The sequence below is a fragment of the Metarhizium brunneum genome, chromosome 6, assembly GCF_013426205.1.
Source record: "Metarhizium brunneum chromosome 6, complete sequence".
In the NCBI taxonomy this organism is placed as follows: domain Eukaryota; kingdom Fungi; phylum Ascomycota; class Sordariomycetes; order Hypocreales; family Clavicipitaceae; genus Metarhizium; species Metarhizium brunneum.
In genome coordinates this window covers 4,004,792-4,032,491 of record NC_089427.1, presented here as the reverse complement: position 1 = coordinate 4,032,491, position 27,700 = coordinate 4,004,792, and the positions used below count along the sequence as shown (strand labels likewise).

The following is a 27,700-nucleotide window of genomic DNA, read 5'->3' as shown; positions in this document are numbered from 1 at the left end:
CTTGCCCTGAATGCAGTGTACATCAATGGGATATCCTGCATAGTGGTGGTGGCACTTAATGTTGCCAAGAGTGAAGGCACTCTTGTTGGTGTAGGCCTCTCTCTATTTCTCTTCATGTCGTATTAGGCATTTAGACCGGGCATTTCATTTACATTCTAGACAATGTATCAATGAATGTGACAGGTACTACATGGCTCCGTGTTAGGCAGCGCAAGTTAAGGACAAGTATTATAGTAGATCGTCATGCCTATCAATTGCGTAGAGGGATGGATAGTGAAGGGGTCATAGGAGTCAATCGCATGCACGGGAAGGGAGATGCGCCGCTTCCTTGTTCCTGGTGTGGTTTTATTTCGCAATAACTACACGGTACTCTCTTTGCAGAAATCGAATAAACGAGAAAAGCAACCAGAATAGAGGACGAAATTAAATTATTGGTCCCAGTCAAGTTATTAAAATTGGATATAAGTAACTAACGTATTTATTTAAATAGAACTCCTAACTGAGATGCAGAGGACCTTAATCTTAACTATATTTTATCCAAAACATATACAATACGTATCGCTCCTCTTGCCTCGGTAATTGTCCTGGAAGGGACGCTTTGTGCGTTGTGTGTGATTGTGTCATTCAATGTTTCTAGTTAATACTGGCTAAAAGGCTCTACAAAAGGGGGTCAAATCGGCCAGCTGGATGCGAGCAGCTTCCACATACAGCCCAAATACCTAAACTCGGGGCCTAATAGTAATATTAGTTTCTTATCACGACCCAGTCGAGACAAGTAAACCACATGACAATAACGCCCTATAAGAGGTCAAATCTGACAAGCAAGAAGAAGAGATATTTAACTTGTCAGACATGTGATAAGGGTTCTATAGAGGGCTTGGAGCAAATAGCTCAATTCATCTAATAACAGTCTTTGGCATCAAAGGTCTTTGGTTTTCCTCAAGGCCTCGGTGGCCAAAAACGTCTTTAAATCCAAGAATTCGGTGGGAGACTTTGCCCTAGGTCCCAGGATTGTAGCCCTTGTGCAACAGGCTATTTCCGTGTAACAGGTATAGTCAGTTGACGGCAAAATAGAGTATAACTTAACTTGGAATAATCAAGGGGCTACGCCCTGTCCCGCGTGTCATGTCAGGCCATGCCAGCTTCTCACTTGCAAAGAGCCATCTGGCAGGAATAATTGCGTCGTGGGCAAAATCACCAGCGATGGTGTCATCACAATCACAGGCCGCTTGATGGCAAGATGCCGGTCAAGGGGCGTTGCCAAGCAGCAACGTTTGGTCCCGTCTGTTTGTCGAATGTTTCCATGTGCCTATTTGCGCGTCTCTGATCCAAGTCTATTCTTACATGCCGCCCAGTGTACCCAAGATTCCGAATCAGCGGTTTACTTGCGGTCGAGTCTACAGCTTACTACCCCCATCAAGGTACGTCCCCCCGGTCCGCAGCATCTCGGCGGCTTCCTCGACAAGCTCATGAACAATCTCGCCCGCCGGCTGAATGCGCTGAATGGAACCCGCCACCTGGCCCATAAAGTGAGGCACATCGATGTCCTCCGCGCCGTTTTCCAGGTCATGCTCCACGGGGACGATGCCGCGGTCGCAAAGGCTCTGTATCTCCTGGGGGTTCTTGTTCCACCGCCGAATGTAGTCGTTGGGCATCATCCTCAGGGGCCTTCCGGACAAGACTAGCGTCCGCTCCGTGCCTGTAAAGTCGCAGTCCACGACGGCCTGCTTGTGCTCGTTGCTGCTGTTGGCCTCCACCGAGGCCACGAAGCGGGTTCCAACCCACACGGCAGAGGCGCCCTGCATCAGAGCGGCGGCAACACCCCGACCGTTGCAGACGCCACCGGCGGCGAGGACCAAGGCGGTAGAACCCTTGAGCATCGGCGGCTTGTAACGTCGGGCCACGTCCACGACGGCAGGCACAAGGACCGAGCTTGCAATTTCGCCGGTATGCCCGCCGGCCTCGGTGCCCTGGGCGCACACCATGTCGACGCCGAGATCGAGGGCTTTGACGGCGTGCTTGGGGTGGCCCACCATGTTCATGACGAGAATGCCGTTCTTGTGCAGCTTTTCGATGATGTGCTTGGGCGGCACGCCGATTGCGCACACGAAAAGTTTAGCGCCGCTCTCAATGGTCAGGTCGATGAGCTCCTCGAGCTTCCCGTGGGTGTAGTCGTGGTTTGTTTTCCGTGCGTTGCCGCCCACCTGCGGAAGCGCGAGGTCAATACCAAAGGGCAGATCTGGCTGCTTGAAGGCGGCCTTCATTTCGGCGATGATGTCCCGAAGCTGGTCGGGCGAGTACTGCAAACCACCAATGACTCCCAGCCCGCCAGCATTAGAGACGGCAGCAGAAAGCTCGCCTCCGGAAGTATGGGCCATGCCGGCTAGAACCACGGGGTGTTGGATGCCCAAGAGTTGGGTGAAGGGCGTTGTAATGGGCCCTTTTGGCGCCATGGTGTCTGTCGTCTGGTCTGTCGTCTTGTTTTGTGATGGGTCAGTCGGGGAGTTTAGCCTTGAAAGACAGCACAGGATGATTTGCGGCGTATATTAAGGGGAAAACATGTATACGCAGTCAAGTGGATTCGCAGCTTATATCTATACACGTCAACTGGTACTATCCATGAGATTTGCGGCGCCAAAGTGACACGGCCCCAGCGGGCGGATAATCGTTCCGAGACGGGAGGGGCGGCTCACGGCTTGTTGGAGTGTGGGGTGATGGAGGAGAGAGGAAGATACCGAGGCATCGGCATCGACGTCGAGGCGCGGGGTTGGGACCTCTGGCAGGGAGAACGTCGTCAGATGATACCGACGTGCCGAAAGCCGACGGATCGTATGTCTTCTGCGGTCAATGCGAGTAGGAATACAGCAGATGTCATGTCCCTGAACATGATGAATTGAGGCCTCTCTGCGTCCAATGTCTGGTAAAGTAAAGTAGTGGGCCTACATGGAGTTGTCGCGTCTGGTGCTGCTTTCGCAAGCCAACGCGTCCATGTTCAACCTGCCCAATGCAGAACAGTCGCGAGACCGGCATATCCTTTTACCCAATGCCTGACAGATCTTCCCGAGTCGCTCCAGATGCCCGTCCACGGCAGGTCAATTTACCCCCAACCACGGGAAACAAGACGGCGGGCAACGTTGGCGGTTGAGACCATGTGTCAAGCCGTGTTTACGAAAACATGGCCAAGGATTCGGATCTTGACTAGATGCGGAGCAAATGTCTCACGCCAATTACGGCCACATGCGAGACAGAAGCTCTCGTCATGTTGGTAAAAACACAACACACCAGCAGGGAATACGGATGACATTTGTCTTCTCCAAAGACGCCTCATGTGCCCAGCTTTGACGCAAAATCACCATGTGACGTGACGCAAGGGCTGAAAAAGAAGAAGAAGAACAGAATTGAAGTTATGCTGGACCGTGGCGTCCAAGACATCATTGATGGGACAATGGATTCAATGTCGAGGTAACGTTAACGTCGCAATGCGGGGAAATTGCCTAGATGCATCGCGCAGCTGTGGCAGGCAACATGGAAGCATCGGCGCGGGCAGCTGAAGCCACAGCCATCGGTGGATGTCAGGCTGCGGTTGAGACGTAGGACTGCTGGCGGATTGTTGTTGGAGATGGGCGACCGACATGGAGTCCGATTCTGCGGACGGAATGCATTGAAAAGGTGAGGATGAAGCTTGTGGAAGAAGGGGGAAAATGTGAAGGGTCAATTCAAATGTTCAATGTTTGATGGGGCAAAAATGGTGGGGGAGCAATTGACTTGACAGCTGGCCAATGTGCAGCAAGCCACCTGCACATGTGGTGACATCAATTGATCAATGATGTGCACGACGGTTGAGCACAGAGATGTCGAGGTGCCCTGATTGATATCTACCCGTCAGCGACATAGCAAATGCCCCTCAGCCTTGTGTTCACGCCAAGCCCGCGCATGAACAGACGTCGGCTGGCATGAAACATTAATGCGATACTCCGTACCTTCAGTCTGGTTCCGCAAATTGCCGCACGCAGTGGCAGGCCCTGCCCTTCATGGGACCTCCTGGTTGGGTTGCATTGCATCTCCCCGTCCAATATCTTTTGCCTCCTCAAGGTGTTCGTGGTCTCCTTGTGCTGGTTCCCGGCCATGGTCAAAGGTGCTTTTGCTTTGATTGCAGGCGCGCAAGGACCCCATTCCGCTCTGCCTCACAAAGAAGACGTCTGGAACATTAAAGCCATGGACTCAATGCTACCAGACATAAAGCGGCTACGCTACAAGCTACATGTGCCACCAGACCAGACACGCCTCGCTGGCAAGAGCCAAGTCTGGTCCTGCCGCGCGGGAGCTTCAGCTGCGGCGTCTTGGCTTGCTGGCCTGCATCAATACTACTACGACTACTTCCAGTCCAGTCCACTCTACTTCTGGTGGGGTTACATTTCCATGGTCAACATTGAACTGGTCCCTCTCATGCTTCCAGTCCCTCTCCATCCAATTTTCTGTTCTTCACGCACACGTTCGCCATGGTTCTTTGAGGTCCCTGGACACAACCCACCTGGCCCAATCCAATGTCTCAAAGACGCTTGCAGCCACTTGCTTTGGAGGCAAGACCTTGGATACAATCTCGTCTGGTTTCGTACAAAAGGCGCCGAGTTGGCCCCTCCAACCGCCCGTCCTTTCATTGATGTTTGGCAACACCAGCAGCTCTCTCCAGGCTCGTGATTCACGGTCCGTGTGTGTCCTTTGTTCGGCACCTTCGATTGTGTACGCGTCGCCAAGGCGCCCTCATCAACCTCCTCCCTTGACACCACGTCACAACCCGTTGGCAAATCTCGCCTCAACATGCGCTTCTACACATCTGCCCTCCTCGCCGCCTTGGCGACGGTCGAGTTGACCTCTGCCGTCACCGTCAAGGTCAACCCGCTTCCCGCCCCTCAGGACGTGACCTGGGGTGACTCTGGTCCCAAACATGTCGGCTGGCTGAACCTGCGTACCAATTCGAATCGCAAGTCCGAGTCCAACACCAAACTCGTCTCCGAGGCTTGGAACCGCGCCTCCAAGGCCATCACCTCGCTGCGATGGGTGCCGCAGGCCATTGAGCAGCCCATCCCCAAGTTCGAACCCTTTCCCACCGCTGGCAGCAACGACAGCAGCAGCAGCGCCAAGTCGAAGCGAAACACGGGCGGTAGCTGGCTCAACGAGGTCAACGTACAGGTGTCCGACTGGTCCGCCGATCTGAAGCACGGCGTCGACGAGAGCTATACTCTCACCGTGTCTGCTTCGTCTTCGACTGTTGAAATCGCGGCAAAGACAGTCTGGGGTGCCCTTCATGCCTTCACCACCTTCCAGCAACTCGTCATCTTCGAGGCCGGGTCCCTGATTGTTGAGCAGCCCGTCACCATCAAGGATCACCCCAACTACCCGTACCGAGGTGTCATGGTCGACACGGGCCGAAACTTTATTTCCGCCAACAAGATCAAGGAACAGATTGACGGACTTGCCTTGTCCAAGATGAATATCCTCCACTGGCACATCACCGACACCCAGTCGTGGCCCATCCACCTCGAGGCCTACCCCCAGGTGACCAAGGATGCCTACTCTGGCCGCGAGAGCTACTCGGCCAAGGATGTGCAGGACATCATCTCGTATGCTCGCGCTCGCGGCGTGCGCGTCATTCCCGAAATCGACATGCCCGGCCACTCTGCCTCTGGGTGGCAGCAAATCGACAAGGACATTGTGACGTGCCAGAATAGTTGGTGGTCCAACGACAACTGGCCGTTGCACACGGCCGTGCAGCCCAACCCGGGACAGCTCGACGTCATGAACCCCAAGACGTACCAGGTTGTCGGCAACGTCTACTCGGAGCTGTCCAAGAAGTTCTCGGACGACTTCTTCCACGTGGGAGGTGACGAGCTCCAGATTGGCTGCTTCAACTTTAGCAAGGGCATCAGGGATTGGTTCGCCGCCGACCCCCAGCGCACCTACTTTGACCTCAACCAGTACTGGATCGACCACGCATACCCGCTGTTCATGTCGGAGGAGAACAGTGGCAAGAAGGACCGCCGACTCATCATGTGGGAGGATGTCGTCCTCTCTCCCGACGCCCACGCGCACAATGTGTCCAAGAGCGTCATCATGCAGTCCTGGAACAATGGCGTTGCCAACATTGACAAGCTCACCAAGGCCGGCTACGACGTGATTGTGTCCAGCGCCGACTTTATGTATCTCGATTGTGGGAATGGCGGGTACGTGACCAACGATCCTCGTTACAACGCACCGCAGTCGAACCCTGATGCTACCGGCGCGACCTTTTCCTTCAACTACGGCGGCCCCGGTGGCTCGTGGTGTGCGCCGTACAAGACGTGGCAGCGCATTTACGACTACGACTTCACGGCGAACCTCACTTCTGACCAAGCCAAGCACATTATCGGTGCCGCCGCGCCACTGTGGTCCGAACAAGTCGACGACGCCGTCATCAGCTCCAAGATGTGGCCGCGGGCCGCTGCACTCGCCGAGTTGGTTTGGTCTGGCAACAAGGACCCCAAGACTGGCCTCAAGCGAACGACGTATTTGACGCAACGCATTCTCAACTTTAGGGAGTACCTTGTTGCCAATGGCATTGGGGCCGCCCCTCTGGTGCCCAAGTACTGCTTGCAGCATCCTCATGCGTGCGACTTTTACTACAATCAGACGGCTGTCCAATGAGCGAGATGGACTTGAGCTTTGGGGGGATGTGTCGATGGGAGGGGCCATTTCACTATTCTTTTGTAGTTTATTCTTAGCCGTGTATCAATGGGACGAGCCCTGTCACTATTCTTTTGTACTCTATTTCTAGCAGTAGTGTCTAAAAGGAATATATTACTTTGTACTTTTAACAATATTATATTATGCCATCAGGTGTATTGTTTCCATTTGCCAGATGTGACGGCGTACATGCGACGTGGAATTGGACTCAAACGGCAGAACCAAGAAGCCACTGCTGATTCTGAGGGCGTTGATGGACCGAAAGTTAGTCTTGCACACGGCCACCCGTGGGCTGGCTCTTATGTTAGAATTCTCGGCCATACCGAGAGCTGCACCACCCTGTAGAAAGTGGGTAGGGGTTTGGGAACTCAGAAGCTGCAAGGTTAATGTGTTGGTGCAGGGTGGCGCAAGGGGCCTTGTGCCGAACAGGCAAACACTGGCGGAACGGGAGCGGCTACCGCCCAAATGGCACGGGCGCACGTGGTGGCAGTTTCAATGTTTCGGGTAAAATCAGAGATTGACTCTATAGGCCCGAATAGGCACCGTGATGCGCCCATGTCCGGCTGTTGTCTCGTGGGGAGTCGGGAGCGTGTTCACGTAATGCATTGATGCGGCAAAGTCTGTCCGTCGTCGGACCAGACCAGGCAAGGTGCAGTTGAGGGCCTCCACTATTATCCATGGCTGGGCCGTGATAGAGCCGAGAGAGGGCGGATACCTTGTCGATTCATGAGTCATGGCACGGGGATGCGGTCAGTGACCAACGCAAGTTCACGACGCATCGGGCACATGTCCAACTTGCCTGGAGAGTCCGGTCTGTTGGCTCGAGCTGGGTTGGGTGGCGAGGTAGACGACACCAGACCAGAGCATGGAACTGCCATGCGCCGGCAGGTATTCCATGACGGCTTCCAGGCCGGAATCGGCAGTGGGAGCGTCCAGAGTCTGCTGGTCGATGGAAGCCACACGGGCTAAAGCTGCATGTGGCCAAAGTCAATTCCCCATACTCCATACTTTCCCCGCATTATGGAATGACGTTGAGGCGGGTTGGCGGGGTCGCCGATGGTTCTGATTAGTGACGACCGTGACGAGACGGTTGGCGATGAAGAGAGGGGAAATTGGAGAGCCTTCATGATGACTCTGCTCATGCCCAATGGGCAATGGGCACGTCGTGAGCTTGATGCGAAATAGTTGACATGACCTTGATGGTATACCCATTGTATGTACTGCGTAGCGCAACTTGAATAGCGAGGGCCGCCCATATATTCAGCAACCTTGTGTTTGTTTTTGTCTTGGTTTTTTTTTCATTTTCCACCCCAGCACAGCTTGTTGAGCAACCGCGGCGATTGAGGCTCAGCGCAGACCGGGTCGTCTCTCTCGATTCAACCGGGCCATCATAACGATGGGCGCACGTCAATGGATACCTGCAGAGTGCCGCCGGGTCAAAAGCCATGTCTACACCGTGATGGAGATCTGCTCGCGGTTTAGCATGGTGGGGCTGAGCGCCGCGGACCGGGTTGAGCTTTGCTCCCCAGGATAAATCAGGGATTCTTCCAGCCACAAGACAGCTACCAGTCGGCCCGTTAGAGATTTGCTACTTGGGAAGCTCAATGTCCGTGCTTCTTCGCCATCGAGTAGCTCCGGCTGTCGTCCACTTGGTAGTCGCTGACGGGCCGTATAAACAACATCTCGCGTGCTTGCGCGGAATACAAATGCTGCCGAGCGCCTGTTGCACTCGACTGTTCTCCCGGTGGCATTGCTTTGTCCCATTGCTTCTCGTGTAGAGTAAATCGACCCTAGAGCCCGGGACTCGCATCATGCGCGCGACTGTGAGTCCACCAGACCCTTCAACATGTGATTGACCGTGTTTCACCCACTGACACAAACGCGGCAGCTCATCCAAGCGGCCGTCGTCGCCGCGACCCTCGGTCTCTGCGGCGCCGTCCAGGCCTCCAATGGCAAAGACCGCGTCGCCAAATGCCTCGCGCGGTACAGCGGCCAGGACCGAGGCCGTAACCGCACAACCGTGTACAAGACGGACTTTCCCGGCGTCACCTGGGATGACGACAACTGGCTCCTCAGCACCACGACGCTCGAGCAAGGCCGTTATCAGTCAAGAGGCTCTGTTGCCAATGGCTACTTTGGCATCAGCGTGGCCAGCGTCGGCCCCTTCTTTGAGCTCGACGCCGAGGACGAGGGCGGCGACGTCATCAACGGCTGGCCGCTCTTCTCCCGGCGTCAGTCCTTTGCCACCATTGCCGGTTTCTGGAACGCCCAGCCCGAGACCAACGGCACCAACTTTGGCTGGCTGCTGCAGTACGGCTACGAGAGCGTCATCAGCGGCGTGCCTCACTGGAGCGGCCTGGTGCTCGACCTCGGCAACGGCGTCTACCTGGACTCCACGGTCGATAACAAGACCATTACCAACTTTCGCTCCACGTACGACTTCAAGGCCGGAGTCCTCAGCTGGTCGTATACGTGGTCCCCGTCTGCCGGAAGCAATGGCTCCTACGATATCCGGTACTTGATGTTCACAAACAAGCTTCACATCAACCAGGCGGTCGTCGATCTGGAGATTATCCCGTCGGTGGATGCCAATGCCACCGTTGTCAACGTCCTTGATGGCTATTCCGCGGTTCGAACCGACTTTGTCCAGTCTGGCGAGGATACCGGCGCCATCTACTCGGCCGTTCGGCCCACCGGCATCGCCAATGTGACTGCGTATATTTACGCCAACATGACGGGCTCCGACGACGTCGGCATTGGCCGCAAGACTCTGGTCAGCAACAAGCCCTACATCCGCAAGAACGAGTCTTCTATTGCCCAGGCCGTCCCCGTCACATTCTCCGCCGGCAAGGCGGTGAGGATTACAAAATACGTCGGCGCGGCGTCCGGAGATGCCTTTGAAGATCCTCAGCAGGTGGCCAAGAATGCCGCGTCGTCGGCCTTGTCCCGGGGCTTTTACAAGTCTCTTCGTTCTCACGTCCAGGAGTGGGACGACGTCATGCCCGACCACTCGGTCGACAGCTATGCTGACCCCGACAACGGAACTCTGCCCCAAGACAACTACATTATCGACTCGGCCATCATCGCCGTGGCCAACACGTACTACCTGCTGCAGAGTACAGTCGGGCCAAACGCCCAAAGCCTGGTCAAGGACGCCCCCGTCAACGTGGACAGCATCTCGGTCGGAGGCTTGGTGTCAGACTCGTACGCCGGTCTCATCTTTTGGGATGCCGACCTGTTTATGCAACCGGGGCTCGTCGTGTCGCACCCCCAGTCTGCCGAGCGAATCACCAACTATCGCGTCAATAAGTACGGCCAGGCCAAGGCGAATGCGCAGACAAGCTACACCAGCTCCCAGAACAAGACGGTCTTTTCCAAGGATGCGGCCGCATTCCCCTGGACGAGCGGTCGTTTTGGCAACTGCACCGCCACCGGCCCTTGCTGGGACTACCAGTACCATCTGAACGGAGACATTGGCATATCGTTTGTCAACCAGCTCGTCGCGACGGGCGACACGCGGTACTTTAACGAGAGCCTGTTTCCAGTATACGACTCCATCGCCACGCTCTTTTCAAACCTTTTGGCTCCGAATGGTTCATCCTGGACGGTGAAAAACATGACAGATCCCGTGCGTGATTTTGTACTCGGACCCAGCCATTTTTACTCCTATGCTAACATATGATGGACAGGACGAGTATGCAAACCACGTCGACGCAGGTGGCTACACGATGCCTCTGATTGCCGAGACGCTGCAAACTGCCAACACGTTCCGGGAACAGTTTGGCCTCGAGAAAAACGCAACATGGGATTCCATGGCCACCAACGTGCTTTTCCTCCGAGAGAATGGCGTCACACTCGAGTTCACCACCATGAACGGGAGTGCCGTGGTGAAGCAGGCGGATGTGATATTGAACACGTTTCCGCTCTCCTACACAACAAACTACACCACCCAGGAGTCGCTCAACGACTTGGACTATGTGAGTAGAACCCTCCATGGCTGCTTCTCCCCCCTGAACCCGAACAAGACTAACAGCCGTGCCGCAGTACGCAAACAAACAGTCGCCAGACGGGCCCGCCATGACGTGGGCCTTCTTCTCCATCATTGCCAACGACATCTCGCCCTCTGGCTGCTCGGCCTACACCTACTCGCAGTACTCGTACAAGCCGTATGCCCGCGCGCCCTTTTACCAGCTCTCAGAGCAACTGATTGACAATGCCACCACCAACGGCGGCACCCACCCCGCGTACCCCTTCCTCACCGGCCACGGCGGCGCCAACCAGGTCAACGTATTCGGCTACCTCGGGCTGCGGCTGCTCCCCGACGACGCGCTTCACATCAACCCCAACCTGCCGCCGCAGCTGTCGCACCTGCGCTACCGGACCTTCTACTGGCGCGGCTGGCCCTTCGCGGCCTCGTCCAACGCGACGCACACGACGGTCCGGCGCGCGCGGCACGTCCGGCCGCTCCCCTCGGCGGACCCGCGCTTCGCCAACGCGACCATCACCATCGACGCCGGCGCCGACGGCAACGCCACCGCGTACCGCCTGCCCGTGGACGGCGCGGCCGTCGTGCCCAACCGCAACATCGGCCGCGTCAACACCACCCCCGGCAACCTCCTGCAGTGCCGGTCCGCCGACTCGCCCGGCGCCCACCGGCCCGGCCAGTTCCCCATCGGGGCCGTCGACGGCGCCACCTCGACCAAGTGGCAGCCGCAGTACGCCGCCAACCTCAGCGCCGTGACGGTCATGCTCGCGCCCGGCGACGTCGGCGCCATGGTCTCCGGCCTGCACTTCAACTGGGCACAGGCGCCGCCCGTCAACGCCACCGTCGTCTTTCACAACGCTACGATTGCCAGCTTCGCCGACGTGGATGTGTCCGCGCAGAGTAAGGGCGCTGACTACACCGTCGTGACGCACCTGGCGGGCGTGCCGCTGTCCAACCCCTACAGCGTGCAGGCGACGAACCTTGATGCTATTGCTATTCCGGTGGGCAACACGACCAATGTTACTCTTGGCGAGGCTGTGCCGGCGGCTCGGTACGCGACGCTGCTGATTGTCGGGAACCAGGGGCTCGGGCAGAGAGATGTGGATGCTAAGAATGGCACGGGGGCTACGGTGGCGGAGTGGGCGATTATCAGTGATGAGAGGAGGAGGATGGATGGGGAGGCGGCGCCGGCCAAGGTGAGGCGGAGCTTGACGTGGCGCGAGAAGGGGATGCTTATGGGTAGACCTTGAGTTTTGGTGCAAGATACGGGGGAGAAGCGAGGAAGACGTTGTGAATTAGACGCTTGGCTATATGCTTTAGATAGAATACATACTACGTAGTTGAGAGATGCGGCGGTTTATATACGCTACTTTGGACGCGACACGTCGATGTTTTAGGGCATGTGTTAATGTCTGGCTTGCATGGTTCGTGATGAGGCTACTGGCACAAATGTACAGCCTTGTTACGGACGGGCTACCGCGTCTTCTATATGCTGGTTTTACTCTGGGTTTTGTACGAGCTGTAAATAAAACAGGAGGATGTCGATTCCTGTGCCAGACTTGTGCTTTGGTATCCCTGGTTTCCTGTCTTGTTTCTTGACAGCAAAAGTTGGGCGCAAAACTATAGTGATCCGGCATTATAGCCATCAATTAGAGACTGTGCCTGGCAAAACCTTGTTGAGCTCGCGTCACGTTTAGTAGAATGACCCAGGAATGTATCCTCCCAGACGTATATTTTCTTGTGCTTATCATGTGAAAGCTTAAAAGAGGAGTTTATCGTCTTGCCTAGATAAAATCAGGTAATTAAAATATCCTAAGCCAAAGCATTTATACCAGGTATTCAACACGTGGTTATCAGCATAGACGAATGTTCTCATATTCCCATACATGTAAAAGTGCGTATACATCAGTCTCAATCATCTGCACAGGATAGCCAGCAGATAATCACAACACCGGCACACTATATACCCTCTCTCTATAAATCTTCCACCCCCCAACGGCCTCGTCGTCCAAGGCACCCGTCCACTCACCTTTGCCTTGCCATCGCCACCAAAACAAGGAAACGGCCTTTATCCCAAGGACGTCTCCCTTGTTCACGCCCAACTGCGGCATGTCCGCGCCCGCAACGGCCTCGCACTCAAACTCGCCGACTACGAATTCGGGAGTATACCCGGTCGTCTCGGACCGGAGGATGCGGAACGTCGGCATGGCGCGGTACATTTGGGCATAGTGGTCGCGCACCGCGTCCCAGCCAGAGACGACGGTGCCATGGACTAACAATGCAATTAGCAAAAGGCAAGGCGTCATCGCGGTCCAAGGTTGGGGTCGGCGCACCCATGTCTGTAAATGTGGCATCCGCAGCTTGCCATTTCATGAGCGCGTCCACGTCGCGCGCCTCCGAGGCTGCCTGTAGCCGTGCGTTGCGAATCTGGATAAGCCGCTGGATATTTTCCTGCGTGGCCATTATGATGATCTGATCAGGTCTGGTTGTTGTCTACTTGGCCAGCTATGACGCGGGGTTTCATACCCGAGTCTCGGCTCGTATTTCTCGGTTTATGTGACATGCCAAAGTCAGCGTCCAATGACCAACCAGACACCATGCGGGGTCTGGGAGTATCAACTGGTAGCACGTAGTACCAGACTTGAACGCCATCATACCAGATACAGTTCTGCTGTTATAGACTTGAGCTTGGAGCTTGGGTCTGGGTTGACCATGACATCTGGACCCCAGAGCCTCCTTTCTGCCCCACACATCGTGACAGACGAGGCCGGTACTTGTTTTTCAATATATAATTTCAATGTTACTATCCCTTCGAATGTGCGCAGGTCCAATTTTTGTAACAGACCAGGGTTCTAACTAATCATAATTACTTATTTAAAAGATATATATACTTAAAAATTATAATTTTTAAAGATACTTAAATATATAAAAATATATTAGTTATTATTATTAATAAAAAAGTATTTTTAAGTATTCTTAAGTATTATAAATAAAGTGGGTTAAATACATCAATTAGACGTGCGCACATTCAAAGGGATACATAGTGCAATATACATGGCTCTTTATACCTAACAGAGGTACTAGTACAATCATCACCTATTACTCCGTAATTTCTAGGCAAATGAAGGTACCATTTCGCCGTTATTATCCGATTGGCTAATGACCACTTGAACGCCGCCAGGGGTTTCCACGAGCCTTGCAAAATTCATGGGATAGTTGACCCAGTTAGAGCCCTGAAGACCCCTGCCATGAGTCCATGACCCTCATCCAAGCCTTGCATGTAATTTTAAACCCTAGAATGGTGACCCTTAAGCGAGACGTCTCCGGGAATTAGGTGGCCGTCGGAAATAAGGCTCCATGCCTTCTGCAGCCGACCCCTATCCATGCCTCCTCTGAGGGTAAAAGACAGTAACGCGGCGTGGGCATTGCTATTGCATGGGAAGCAGCCGCCAAGTGAACAGCCCTGAAACAGACAGTACATTCAATCAGAATAGCAGCACTACCATTGAACTCTTCACCGCATTGTAGCAAGACATGTCAAAGCCAAGGTCATGGTCCGGAGTATGAATAAAAGCACAGGATTGCATACGGTCGCCTATCACAACCGACACATTATATTTCCAGATATGGCTAGACAACTTATCGTCTATTTAATTGACGGACCATTTTGAGTCATCTCCCCATGAGTAGTCCTCGTAGTCGGCCGGCATGTTGCACTGTCTCGCGCAATCGTTGCACAAACCGCATGACAGAGTGTGTCCGCAGTCGAAGCTGCAATCTTCGTCAAACTCATCACATGACCAAGTTTCCCACTCTGAACCCGGAATGTCTCTTCTCACCATGCAAGTGCCAGTGGAAGAAACACGGCTTCCAAGCTCAAAGTTGTCAGACAACAAAAAGGGGATTCGCCATCCGTCTTCGCAAACAAAGGCAGCTTTCCATTGCCCATCTCCCAGCTCAGTCTTGGTGAACCGCACCTCTCCATCATTCGCCTCCAAGTACTTCCAGGCCTTGAAGTTAGTTTTGAGCGCGGCATTGGCATCCCAGATGCCGACCCAGGCCTTGACACCAGCGTCGCAGCCGGTATTTTTGGTCTTGTAGCCCATGATTATTTCGTGAGGGGTAACTTGCTTGAAGAGGAGCTTGTTGCTGCTGCAATCAACTGCTGCTTGGGCGAGCGCCGGCTGCAAGGCGCATAGCAGAAGGAAACCGGCGGTTGGTGAAAGCATGACGGGGAAAGTAGAGTGATAAAGTGTTGAATATGAGGTGATTGGGAGAGTTGCTAGTTATTGTGTACTATAAGCACGGGATGACTTGATACAGTAAAGGAACATGTAGCTCGATGGTAAATTGCAAACAAAGGGCAAGGACATGTCGTTATATTTGACACTCTGTCGCTCCTACGCCGGGAATACAGAAAATTCGAGTAGTCCTAGCCTATAATATTGTATTATGGCTTATTAGTTTTCTCCTGGTCATAACGTTCCTGCGCCCGGCGGCTTGGCAAAGTTGGTCCAGACGTAGAGAATGCTCCAACCTCACGTCAGTGGCATCAGTCGGTGGATCTTTATACCCGTTGGCAACTATAAGACCACATGTGCACTTGGTCGCTGACGGGTCTACTGGTAGGTGGATGCAATGGGCTGTGTTGAGCCGTAGCTTGTTTGCGTCTAAATTCAGAATTATTACGCCGAGATAGGGCCAGCAGAACTCGTACGAGTAAGAGGTACTAACAGCATGGAAATCCAACTATTCTTATTATATAAGCCGTATTTCGAATTCGGCTTCGGCTCGACCTAGCACGAGCTGGACAGTCTGTAGCAGAATATATTTGCCATTCGCAAAGTATTATAAAGCGCGACAGTCAGGGACGTAATCTGCTTGACTACCTTTTGCCTCCCACTATGGATCCACGAAGGATTCAGAGACAGTAATGAGTTGGTGCTTTACGCTTCTTAATCCACCGTCGATCTTAACTCACTCAGTATTCTACGTAACAACTGACCCGCCTATACATTTGGTAGTTCTGGTCGTAATGACTCGATGTCTTCTTTGACAGGGGCCCTAGTTGGACCATACATGCAACGAACCCAACCATCGCATGATTTTCGGGAATACCATAGGGAATACCATGAACAATCAAGGAAGGCTTCGTAGCGTGACCTAGGTGGGACTTTCCGTTGATAAAACTGGACGCCAATTCATTCTTACCCGCATCCGTCCAGTACAGATCACGCGGTGAATTCGTGAAAGCGCGGCATGTCCCACAATACATCCATTCCAAATGCGCAAGGGCTTCCTAGCTCTTCGGTCTTTTACTGATATAAGTTGGAAATTATTGACAATTTGAATGTGTCGTTGGGGTTCTTTTTCTTGGCTTGGAAAAACAGTGCCTCTCATGCTGATAATCCTGCGGCCAGGCCTTTCAGATCAGATACCCATGCACTTCCAGCGCACTGGAAACCAACCAAGACCGGTAGACGTACGAGAAAACGCGAGCATGATTAGGCTACGGAAGCAAAAGCTGCCAGATAATTACGATTTTACAGGACCAGAAGCCCGTGACAATGTTACACGGATGACACGTTGTCATGAAGGCACGGGCCGAACCTCGATCCCGACGATAGTTACACAAGGGCTCTGATCACGAGACCTAGGGCAAAGTCCCTCACCGCTTCTTCATATAAATAAAGGTCTTCCGCCCTCAGGGCTTCAAGGACAACCAAGGACCTTTGATATCAAAGCAAAGTATTAGCTGAATACGAAAAGTTGTTCCAAGCCCCTAATTACTAGGCCCTTGTCACAGACAACAAGACATGGCCGTGGATTGCCCTGCACCGATATTATCAGAAAAAAGCCCTGTACAGGTTGAGCACGCCCAAAATTTCGTCGCGTAGTGAGACAGTGGGCAGTCTGGTCCGAGTCGCCCCGGAAAATATTGTCTTGTGCCCAAATAACTAGCAAAAGCCATGCACGGACAAGAGTCATGCCCCAGCATCAGTTCCCATTCTAATATTGCTGCCCAGCAGTAGCATACTTGCAACAAGTACGTCATTTTTCATGATGCCCTTTTTCTCAGATAGGATGTGATGGCTGTGATGCTTTTTCACCAGAGTACAACTCGTGAAAACTTGGCCGCCCGCCGCTCATGTTTTGCTTCATCTCTGACAAATTGATTCACTAGTCGATACTTTTGAAAAACACCACCTTGTGTGCTTTCCCGTGTGGTTGGGTACTGGTAGATGTGAGTTTTCACATTTATCCTTGTAGTCACTTTGCTATTGTGACAAGGGCTTAGGCTTGGAGCAATTACTCAATTCATCTAATAACAGTCTTTGGTATCAAAGGTCCTTGGCTTTTCATGGCCTCAAGGGACCAAAAGCCTCTTTTAATACAAGAAGTCGGGGAGGGTCTTCTGCCCTAATCCGGTGACCGTAGCCCTTGTGTAACTAACGCCATTTTCGTGTGACAGCTATCCAAAGATTTGTGCTGGCTGGCGATGTCTCCTGTCTACCCGATAGGTGCTGTCACAGTGGTTATCAGGTTTGACCATGTAGACGCGGAGCCAAAGTATCCAGCAATAGGGGCCCTTGACTGAATGCTCACCATATTGGACTTTGAAACTGGGCCCTGTTGTCTCTTGACAGACGGCAAAATAGTCTGTTCGCATTCTAACAATTACACCGCAACGTAACTGGATTGAGGGCCTGGAATAACTGGCACTGTGACTAGTTACGATAGTCTGTATTTTGTCATATAAGTCCTTCGAAATGCGTGTCGACTCAATATAAGTGATGGTAAACTAAAACCCAGGGCAACATGTTACGACCTGGAAGAGACTTTTCGTGTCTTATGAAGACTTGTTATTATTGCTAGTTAATACTAACTAGATGCATCTAGAAAAAAAGTGAAATCCGGCTTGCTAGCTCCAGGCAGCTTTCACAGAGTACGGAGCCACTGTTGTTCTTGTTCATCCAGCCTATCAAGCCCATGATGCGTTATTGAGATCTTGGCGTCAGCGGGCTCGGATCGCCACTGAGAGTAGTACAGGGCATAATTCAAGGCCCTCATTAGCCCAGTTGACTCCGTAGTGAGAGTCGGCAGATATTTTCGTGACATCAAGATTGAGTGCGCTAGACTGGCGGTGACTCGAGGGACAACATTTGAACGTGAACAATTGAACCAGACCAGACATAAAATTGATGATATAATTGGTCATATGCAACCTCTGCAACTAGGCCACGAGTTTGTGGGGTTTGAAGCTAGTCCCAAAATTACAGGTCGATTGAGAAACTACCAGATCCTGAACGCCGAAAGCCGACAGCCACGACGACACAAATGGGGAAGGCCCCATGAGAAGCTGCCAGATTTGTGGATAAGTGGAAGGGCTTGGACACGCTCATGTTGGACGAGTTGGAGCGCAGACATTAGAAGCATCGTGGCGGAGGCGAGTGGTAGGTTTGCTGGTTGTTATAGTAGAGTCAATTGGAGTTGCCTTAAATGGCCAGGTGCTCGTCTACGCCTGTCGCTCCCTTTCTTCAAGACTAAAGAGACTGACGGCACTTCTTTAAACGCGTTTCCATGTGAAATTGTACTGCAATAATGGAACAAAACCCTTCCAATGCGAAGCACAACGTTGTCGTCGTATTCTGCACCGCCGCGGCGCATGTACTTGGCAGACTCCTCATCCAGCTATTGCAGACGCTCGAAAATCTACCATGGCCCGTGATATCAATAAGGAGAATACCGGAGCCAAAGTCAACTAACTATTCCAATGTCTTTCCACCATCACAGCGAAAACTCGTTGCCTGCATCGGCGCCGACGTCGGGGCAGGGGACGCCTCTTCAAGCAACCCGTCAAAACACCCCGAATTAGTTCTCGGCCTCGATGAAGATTATCGCCTCGCATCACCTTCAAGAATTGTCTTTAGTGGCTTCAGCGTTGGGGAAATACGGTCCTTGGGGAGCTTCCCAGATTATGCGGCATTGTCCGAGGTGCCGCTGCCTCGTGCTGCAAATGACTTTGACATTGCCACGGCAAGGCCAAGACCATATCGACCACTGAGGTGGCCATATAACCAAACCATGGGTGAGACGCATGTTTCAACTTGTACACCTGGCGAAAAGTGCTGATCAAGAATGCGCTGCCTACAGCGATTCAGAAGATGGAGCCCGACTATTGGATTGAGCTGGAGAGCACCTACGAAGAGCAAATTCGCCTGCGCAAGAGCATTGTCGAAAAACACAAGACGGATGTTATGCAGGCCCTTCCGGGCTCGGAGCTCGCATGCAGGGAACTAATGGAAATGGTGACGCAATTCCTCTGTGCCCGGTATCCCCGGCAATTTATGCTGGTCAACGGGGTATTGGAGAACAAGATTCGAGGTACACGACATCATGTTGACCAGACCGACGGCCTACACTTCCTGCTGGAAAATGTCCCTGAGGATTTCGCCATCATGCTGAGGGATCCCGAGACGGGAAGATATAAACTACGAGCCGGGATCATTTGCGCATCCACGGGTTGGAATTTGGGCGTCAAGATGGGCAAGGGTCTCGCTGAAATCCACGGACCAGTGCCTGATTACAGGAGCAAGATGCAGCTCAGCATGGACCGGTGGGTTGAATGCCACCAGAAGCACCCCAGACGTCTTGTCTTGACTGACTAGCCACCAGCTTCTTCACCAAGTTCCCTGCCGGCAAACCTGTGCAAAGAGGAGCCTGGGGATTTGAAGTCGGGAAACATCTGTACACGCCGCCGAGCCACCCCCGTCTTGAGGGTACGAAGAGACAAGATGCAGGGCTTCGCCCGGATGACATTTATTTTCGCGTAGATTGGCAAACGCTGCGACGATTGCCTCTCTCTGGGGCAATAGTCTTCAACTTTAAGGCCTTCTTCACTCCTGTGAAGGACTTGATGGATGAGCCGTACGTACCTTCCTTGTGTCTCAAAGTGCTTACCGAGAGCAAGGCAAATCTGAGAGAGTATAAACAAGTACACCACACGGAGCATGTTCTAACTCCCCTGTTCTCGCATTATGAACAGTCTCAGATAGAGCGTGGATTGATAGAAGCTGGTTGGGAACCACAGACTCTGGAGGAGAGCCCCTTCTTCCCCGGATGGATGGATCATTTCAGTAGGTCTCTGAGCAGGATTTGAGTGAGCGCTGTCAATTTACTATTTTGTCAAATAGTAGCAATACGTAGAAACAACTATTGCAGGATCCATGTATGGAGAATTATTACAAACATTTGCTAGAAACGGCAACTTTCAGGTCTCTGATAGCATAGCAAAATAGCCTTAATAAATTGTAAATTCACTGCCGATTCTATACGTGTCCAACCGGCTCGTAGTATCCGGTACTAACGGGGTCATGCTGTCACGAATCTCAATGAAAGATGGCACATGGCATCTCAGGCTGCCCACACAGGTCTATGTCACCTGGACAGAAAACCGCGCATTGCAAATATGCATGCAGTAGAGATGTTGTCATTGGACCAAAGATGCCCCGCTTCCCATTCTCAAAAAACAATAAATGGCTCCATCACTGACAAGTTTTGCCGGGCAAAATCCATCCAGTTCATGGGCTCTTGCAGAGTAGACGTGGCGCTCCAAAACGACCTTAGGAACTGCAAGGCGGTATAATTGCACCATACGCCGGTTCGCGAAAGCGATTCGAGAAAAAGTCCATCAATTTCTGCCCTCATCAAGGGGTCAGAGGCGCTCTCAATGCCAGCAATAAAGAGCGGGAAGAACAGATCGTGAAACAGCTCGTCTGTCGGCCCGGCCATGACAAAACGAACATCGGCCAGCAGAGGTTGCAGAAGCCCAGGGAGCGCTGCCCTTTTCTCATGGCACGTTTGAAACGCTTGATAGCTGTAGATTATAGCGGCAAAGTAGTGCGCCCGCGCGACAGCTTCAAACGATTCACGCAAGCTGCGCTGACTTTCATTCAGCCAGTCAGTGCAGGCCAAAGAGCTGATACGGGCCTCTTCAGCCCTATTGCTCCAGACGCTCATGTCGACATTGGGGGGCGGCACGTTGGATTCTCGCAAGCAGTGTCTTTCCCTCTCCAGCGCCGTGATGGCGTGTATCAGCTTGGTAAATGCCCAGCCCGTGTCTGTGCTTTCCGGCTGCAGCGGCGACGTCGGCAGGGGAGCGAAATCCTGGTGAAACATGGAAATGCCAGTAAACATTTCCAGGTCTGATACCTCCTTGAGCAAGAACCTGATGATGGGGTCTGTGGATGCCGCGAACCAATGCTCTAGCGACTGCAGGTCGATGACGGCTCGACATCCACGGAGGTGAAGCCTCCATGCCTTGGAACCTGGAACAAGGGCCTCGGTGTAGCAAAGCACAAGCATAGAGGCAAGGACCTCGGTAAGCGTGAAGTTTGTGGAAGCACTTGGGGCCACGTGGGACGGAGTTGGCAACCCCGAGCGCAGCTTGCTGCTCAGCGCCTGCATACTCTTGTCGCGCAACGACACATACGTCTTGAACAGGGCCTTTGATTGATCGTGAGGCGTGTCCAGCACCATGGACATGTGGGCAGCGGCAAGGGAGCCCACGGAAAATTGCACGCATGCCGAAGTCTGAAGGAGGCGGCGGACAATGGTGCGCAACGGATGGCGCGGCCGATCGATCCAGGTAAGCCGGGAGACTGCCTTTGTGCAGAAATGATCAACGAGTCTATTGAATATAGATGTGCTGAGGAATGGATCGACGACATGTTTGGCTTCTTGGAGGGAAAGCGCCGGGGTCAGCTCGTACACTGTCGATGCCGGGGCATCTCGAGACAAAGAGCTGGTGTCGGACGCTTGTCCATCTTTGTCGGCACATGTCTCTCCGCCAGGGCTCTCATCTTGACACAACGGCCTCTGTTTGCCAACCTGTTTCCGTGTCCCTTTGGCAATGGGAACCGACTTGCCCGCCAGGCGGCCCCTGCTTGCGATGCCTTGGTTCCACTTGAGGTACACTGTCTTGAAGCCAGGACACTCCAATCCGCGACTGGCACACTTCATGCAGGATGGTTCGGTGCGGTCACATTTGATTCTTCGTCTGATGCAGGTAGGGCAGTCTGGATCAGGTTAACGAGGGAACATGTTCAATGTTGGGCCACGGGGCGCGTGGGCAGACTGACAGTGAGCAGCCACTCGCCGGTTTGCCGGCAGACTGTTGATTCGGACATTCTTCATATCTCAGGCACTGCACATGGCCACAGGAAGCGCTCGGTCGGCCGTGAAGTGGTCAATTCGAACGTCCATTCGCTGGCGGGAGGGGATACGGGAGGTTGAAACTTCAAAGATGAGGTCTGGTGACTCTGGTCGAGGCGGGGGAATTCTCGTCACTTTGTGGCGGTGGGGCGCTCTGGCTCAGCGGCACCATGACGATGCCGACTTTCGGGCCCGACCAGACTTGTCCCTATTTGGTTGGTCCGAGCTCGACACGATGTTCTTGGAAGGTTCTAACTATACAGCCAAGGTAGCATGAATTGCTCGGCGGGCTCACCAGACTCTTTCCGCTAGGTGCGCTCACGCACCAACAGGTACCTAAATATCAGGTTATATATTATAATATATTATAATATATTTTATGGCAGGTAAATACATTCTAGTATAAATTATCTCTTTAGAATATGGGAAGAGTTTGATTACATACGATACACACGAGGGGGGTGAGCGCACCTAGCAAAAAGAGTGAGCCCGCCGAGCAATTCACAAGGACTCGGCTCTTTTTTGCACTCTAATTTGACTGTGAATATTGTAGATTATTTGGAGAAACTCGTGTGTCGGATAATACTAACTGACGGCAACCAGATATGCTCTACAACGTCTTGTCATGTAACCCGTTTGCGCACAGTAGACATCCGGTATTGCCAGATATAGTCTTATATCGAGACACGCAAAGACTGGCTTCAAGCCAACTGTAGGGTCTGATGTAGAAAGTGTTGCTGGCACTCGTATTATCTCTGCACGGTTCGGTTATCCAGCGCTCTGGGCAATATTCATCGGAGCTGTGCAAGTTGTTGCCAGTCATCAACTTAGAGTCAGCACAAATAAACGCCCTTGTCTGCTCGTGAATCTACCGTTCTGGCATGCGATGGTTGCTGCAAAATTCTCGCCAACAAATTTGTCATTTCTGCTCTGCAGTTTTCGGCATACTCCAGCAGCTCTTGCTCAACGATCGGACCAACTAGTTTGTGTAATCTTTTCGATGCGCATCGGCGTCACGATGGGTAAAAATGGCTGTACTGCTCGTAATCGCGAGAATAGGTCGCCGACCATTGCTTCGTGTTTTACCGAGTTCGACGCAAGGGAATCCCGAAGCCTAGGTTTTATTGGAGCAGAAGTACGAATGCATTTATGGAACTTACAAAAACAAGGAATATTCAGCCGCATGTGGCAGCTAACTGCGTGAGGCTTGACATACGGGGCAGTCTCACGTTATAGTGTGTACCGGATTCGGGTGGCCCTGGCGGAAGGCGTCTTTTTTAACAATACAAAGAATGGCTTCCATTTTTGGGTCTTCCGGGCGAGCATCAAGGATTTCAAGTTCCCACATGTGAAGCTTTATGTGACAGAGGAATTGAGTGCAGGCGCGTGACACCGTTTAGATCAAGGCATGATTGCTCTGCACCAAGAAATCGCCCCGATCTCATTGAGCGGCTTTTATTGCCTCGCCGCAAAACTCCTAAAATTTTCGTTGTTAATAAATTAACATTTGGACACTGTCAAGTAGTGGTAACCAGTGCTATCTATGCGTATGCTGGTGTTTTTGGCCAAAGATTCTAACGCTGAATGTAGCCTGAAACACATGTTTTTGTCGACTAAAAGCCATCCTACGTCCGTCTCGACTACCATTCTTTTCTTCAGTCCACCCTCAATCTAGACTCTTGTCTCGGGCGGCAACTTAACCACGCCCATGTGCCAGTTCCCGGCGGCTAGTGAAAGCGGCGCCCGACTATTATTCTTTGAATTAACGCCAAGTTTGCCCATATCCATTTGCAGCCTGAGCATAGTTTCCCTGCCTGTTTGCGGCGCCACACGGCATCGGCGACTAAGCATATTTTTGTTTCACTTTATTTAATTCTTCCCGTCCGTAGCAGCACCTTGAGAACTGTGTCGCGACTGTTTGCGGCAGCTTATAAGGTCTACACCCACGAAACAAGCAATAGTCTAGAACAGCTATTTAAAGTATAATTCAGCTCTGTCGGATATTACTTTATACTATTCTCGTCTCCTTTATAATACCTTTCCTCTCTAATACGTAATACTTGTTATTCTTGCTATTAGGTTAGGGTTATATTGTAACTTTATTCTACGATAAATTAACAGAAATAAATAAGCCAATTAATAGCTTATAGGTATATTATTTTCATTTTCTATAGAAACAAGTTAATCTTGAATTGCCTTTCTGTACTCTATTGTTTTACCAATATAGCCTTTTGTAAGTATATATAATAAAGATAAATAATTAATATATTCGTAGTAAACACTTAGACAGCTACTAGTCAAGGAATTAGGTTCTCACAAGTTCCTTTCGATTTCATGGATCCGGGTCTAATAGTGGCGCCCAACTATACCGGTAACTTAATAAGAACGTCCTTCCGAGCAGCAATCCAGCAATAGCCTCATGTCCGCTTGCAGCGACCAGTAAAAGAGGCGTTCTATTGTAGCTGAAATTAGACCCGATGTCCGATTTGCCCATGTCGAGGAGTAGCTGAATGACGGCCTGGGATTACACAATGAAGCTTACGTATGCGGCGTTTTTGTCCGATTACTTCAAATTCACGTCAGCTTACTGAGAAAGGAGAAAAACCAGCTACTCCTACTTTGATCTCTTTTATAATATAAAAAAGAGCACCTTGATATTATAAGACGCCAAAATCTTACCAAGCGAGATATTTGCAAAATGGAACATTGCGTGAAGCGGACAGACCTCACAAGGTGGCGTCTACGAGACGACGACAGTCGTCACACTTGGCATTACCTCGATAATGAGGCTGCAGAAAAGGACTGGCCGCAAAGCCATGCGGAAAAGTACTATCTTGGCCTGCCTTTGGTGCGTATCAGTTGTTCGTTCCTCTTCTTTCATCAAACTGGCGTCAATGTCACTAAACTTGCTACAGGGTCTTCCTGGCTTACAACGGGCCACATCCCCTTTGGGCGCCATGGAGAATGCATTGACTTTTTTTGAAAAGCTTTAGCTCCTATCTGGGCACTGGGGATGTGAAAGCGGCGGCCCCATGACGTTTTGTGCAGGCATAGTTATTGCCTGGTATGTCACCGAGACGGCAATCCCCGACCACGTTGTAACAGAACTACAGGCATATCTTGCTACCAGAGTCAACTCACAGGATGGAGGCTGGGGTCTGCATACGACTGGTGAGAGCAACATTTGCGGCACCACCATCAATTACATTGTCATGAGAATTGCTGGCATGTCTCCTTATCACCCCATTCTTATTCGAGCGAGAGAGTTTATTCACTCTCACGGCGGTGCCCTATACTCGTTGGTCTGGGGGAAGCTGTGGATGGCCATCCTGGGCATTGTTGACTGGGATATTGTCCACCCGATGCCTGCAGAAATTTGGCTGCTCCCCGAGTATGTGCCCTTTCATCCTTGGAGGTTCTACGTCGAGATGAGGCTGGCCGGTCAGCCCATGTCCTACCTGTATTCGACCAGGTGGAGATGCAAAGAGACCGATCTTATCAAGTCGCTCCGAGAAGAACTTGTTGCTCGGCTATACGGAGAGATTGACTGGGAACGACACAGGACAACTGTCTCCAAGGCAGACTACAAACAGCGCAGGTCACGGATCGTTGATGGCATAAACTGGGCATACGTTAATATTTGGAAGCCTTATCTGCTTCCTGACTTTATTAAATCCAGGGCAGAGGACTGGCTGGGCGAGCTGATTGATATGCAAGCAAGAAATACGTATCACGGAGGCATCGCCGCAGCCGACCAGCCAATGTCAACCATTGTATCCTACTCCCGAGACGGCGCAAAGTCGTCGTCCTTGACCAAATACGTCGATAAAATGCAAGAATTTCTCTGGATGACCGGGGACGGCATGCTGGTCAACAGTACCAACGGCAGCCAGTCCTGGGACACTGCCTTCATTGTTCTTGGCATCTGCGCAGCCGGCCTACATCAAAATGAACGCTGGAGACGGATATGTGTGAAGGCTCTGTAATTTCTAGACAATCAGCAAATCAGAGACGACTGTCCGGACCAAGAAAAATACCATCGTCAACAACGCAGAGGGTGTTGGACTTTTAGCAATAAGTACCAGGGCTATGCCGTCAGTGACTACACGGCTGAGGCGATCAAGGCCATTATTCACCTCCAAACCACTGCACATTATCCTACCCTGTTAGACGATGAGCGAATATTCGATGCTGTGGATTCCATGATTCTGTATCAGAACAGCACCGGGGGCGTTTCCGCCTTTGAGGCACGAAGGGGAAGCCCATATCTTGAGCTGCTCAACCCCACGGAAATTTTTACCCGGAACATGGTCGAGCAAGACTACCCAGAGTGTACGTCGTCGTGCATCACAGCGTTGGCCCTATTCAGAGAATACTGGCCACAGTACAGGACCCAAGACATTGCAAAGTTTATACAGCGCGGAGTCGAGTGGATCAAGTCGGACCAGCGAGCTGATAGTTCGTGGTACGGAAGTTGGGGCATTTGCTATACTTATGGCACCATGTTTGGCTTGGAAGCGCTGGCTGCTGTTGGTGAGACGTATGAGAATAGTTTAAACGCCCAAAAGGCCTGCGATTTTCTCATTTCGAAGCAGCGACAAGACGGAGGGTGGTCGGAAAGCCTACAGGTGCGTCAGTAGTCATGACATGCACGAGGAGCCTGCGGCACCGGACAATGCTAACAAAGATGGCTAGGGCTGCGCGGACCAAAGATATACTGAAAGCCCACAAGGCTCACTTGTTGTCCAGACGGCCTGGGCTCTCATCGCGTTGATGGCAGGCGAGTACCCGGCCGTGGAGCCGATCAAACGTGGTGTCAAGCTGCTCATGAGCCGCCAGCAAGACAATGGCGAATGGCTGGAGGAGGAGATTCTGGGCGCTTTTCACGGGTTTTGTTCATTTTCATACCCCAACTACAAGTTTTCCTTTACCATCCGCGCTCTAGGTACTTTTGCGACAAGATACCCGGACGAAAAGGTTGCAGAATAACTCCAGGAGGGACGGGTACAAGCGTGGCAGAGATGGCAAAGTATTTCCCACAACGCTTGGCCATGACGACCCGAGCAACATTTTCCTATTCTCCAATACTTACCCGTACTCGCTCGTTTACTTTGGGTGGGGATTTCGCAGCTAGTTTCAGAATAGTTTACTAGTATTCCGCGGATGCTATTTTGGTCGTTTAGGTCCATGTTAAGTGCAGAGAGTTGATAGACTTGTGGTTTTTGGGGCCATTCCGCGCTCGTTCTCATTTCCATTATGGGAAAGTACGGCGTTGCTAGAGTAGCGTAGCAGGCGACGCTTTGTTACAGAAGGAAGCATTGGTATGATGTGATTCATGACCTCTCTCATCTAAGAACATGACTATCAAGTAAGGACGCTTACATGTTGGTTTTTATGAGGGGGGTTTATACTATGTAACCAAGAGTGTATGCGGTAAACAATAATTCCTATTATAATTTTCATGATTTCATCTTATTCACAGGACTTTGAGTATGTTCGAGGTACAGGCGGTGGCTCTGAAGCTGAAATCTGAGTTGGACCGGACCTAATATCTGCAGATACAAATGTCAACTGGTGTTTAATAGCCACACCCCCCTCATATATACTGGTTTTTGAGCCTCGCCAGGCACCTGATTCAGCGAACCGCGTGATTGGTTTAGTGGTAAAATTCTCCGTTGCCATCCGAGCAGCGTCGGGGAGCCCTGGGTTCGATTCCCAGATCACGCAGCTAAACCGTTTGTGCCATTTATTCCCCGGAATAAAGTGGGAATATTTTTTTTT

The 27,700-nt window shown here is 51.9% G+C and overlaps 8 protein-coding genes and 1 non-coding gene across 9 annotated transcripts; 4 read left to right on the top strand and 5 right to left on the bottom strand.

Annotated features, from left to right (window-relative positions):
* Positions 1-1,397: 1,397 nt before the first annotated feature.
* G6M90_00g105450 (uncharacterized protein) lies at positions 1,398-2,453 on the bottom strand (the record flags this gene model as incomplete). Its single annotated transcript, XM_014686046.1, has 1 exon — positions 1,398-2,453. One exon carries the CDS (start codon positions 2,451-2,453, stop codon positions 1,398-1,400), a length of 1,056 nt encoding a protein of 351 aa, XP_014541532.1.
* A 2,365-nt stretch (positions 2,454-4,818) lies between these two features.
* On the top strand, positions 4,819-6,681 carry HEX1 (Beta-hexosaminidase 1; the record flags this gene model as incomplete). Its single annotated transcript, XM_014686045.1, has 1 exon — positions 4,819-6,681. The coding sequence occupies one exon, from the start codon at positions 4,819-4,821 to the stop codon at positions 6,679-6,681; it is 1,863 nt and encodes a 620-aa protein (XP_014541531.1).
* Positions 6,682-8,531: 1,850 nt separating this feature from the next.
* On the top strand, positions 8,532-11,955 carry treA (Acid trehalase; the record flags this gene model as incomplete). Its single annotated transcript, XM_014686044.1, has 4 exons — positions 8,532-8,543; positions 8,609-10,348; positions 10,410-10,697; positions 10,765-11,955. The coding sequence occupies 4 exons, from the start codon at positions 8,532-8,534 to the stop codon at positions 11,953-11,955; spliced, it is 3,231 nt and encodes a 1,076-aa protein (XP_014541530.1).
* A 693-nt stretch (positions 11,956-12,648) lies between these two features.
* G6M90_00g105420 (uncharacterized protein) lies at positions 12,649-13,168 on the bottom strand (the record flags this gene model as incomplete). The annotated part of the gene is made up of 2 exons (XM_014686043.1): positions 12,649-12,977; positions 13,039-13,168. 2 exons carry the CDS (start codon positions 13,166-13,168, stop codon positions 12,649-12,651), a joined length of 459 nt encoding a protein of 152 aa, XP_014541529.1.
* A 1,187-nt stretch (positions 13,169-14,355) lies between these two features.
* G6M90_00g105410 (uncharacterized protein) lies at positions 14,356-14,934 on the bottom strand (the record flags this gene model as incomplete). Its single annotated transcript, XM_014686042.1, has 1 exon — positions 14,356-14,934. The coding sequence occupies one exon, from the start codon at positions 14,932-14,934 to the stop codon at positions 14,356-14,358; it is 579 nt and encodes a 192-aa protein (XP_014541528.1).
* A 3,373-nt stretch (positions 14,935-18,307) lies between these two features.
* G6M90_00g105400 (uncharacterized protein) lies at positions 18,308-19,865 on the top strand (the record flags this gene model as incomplete). Its single annotated transcript, XM_066131675.1, has 3 exons — positions 18,308-18,794; positions 18,860-19,322; positions 19,382-19,865. 3 exons carry the CDS (start codon positions 18,308-18,310, stop codon positions 19,863-19,865), a joined length of 1,434 nt encoding a protein of 477 aa, XP_065987726.1.
* A 362-nt stretch (positions 19,866-20,227) lies between these two features.
* On the bottom strand, positions 20,228-21,727 carry G6M90_00g105390 (uncharacterized protein; the record flags this gene model as incomplete). Its single annotated transcript, XM_014686040.1, has 1 exon — positions 20,228-21,727. The coding sequence occupies one exon, from the start codon at positions 21,725-21,727 to the stop codon at positions 20,228-20,230; it is 1,500 nt and encodes a 499-aa protein (XP_014541526.1).
* Positions 21,728-24,951: 3,224 nt separating this feature from the next.
* On the top strand, positions 24,952-26,908 carry ERG7_1 (Lanosterol synthase; the record flags this gene model as incomplete). Its single annotated transcript, XM_014686039.1, has 3 exons — positions 24,952-25,901; positions 25,974-26,547; positions 26,615-26,908. 3 exons carry the CDS (start codon positions 24,952-24,954, stop codon positions 26,906-26,908), a joined length of 1,818 nt encoding a protein of 605 aa, XP_014541525.1.
* A 656-nt stretch (positions 26,909-27,564) lies between these two features.
* On the bottom strand, positions 27,565-27,646 carry G6M90_tRNA00000109. The gene has a single exon. It is a non-coding gene; the product is annotated as a tRNA-Gly (tRNA).
* Positions 27,647-27,700: the final 54 nt, after the last annotated feature.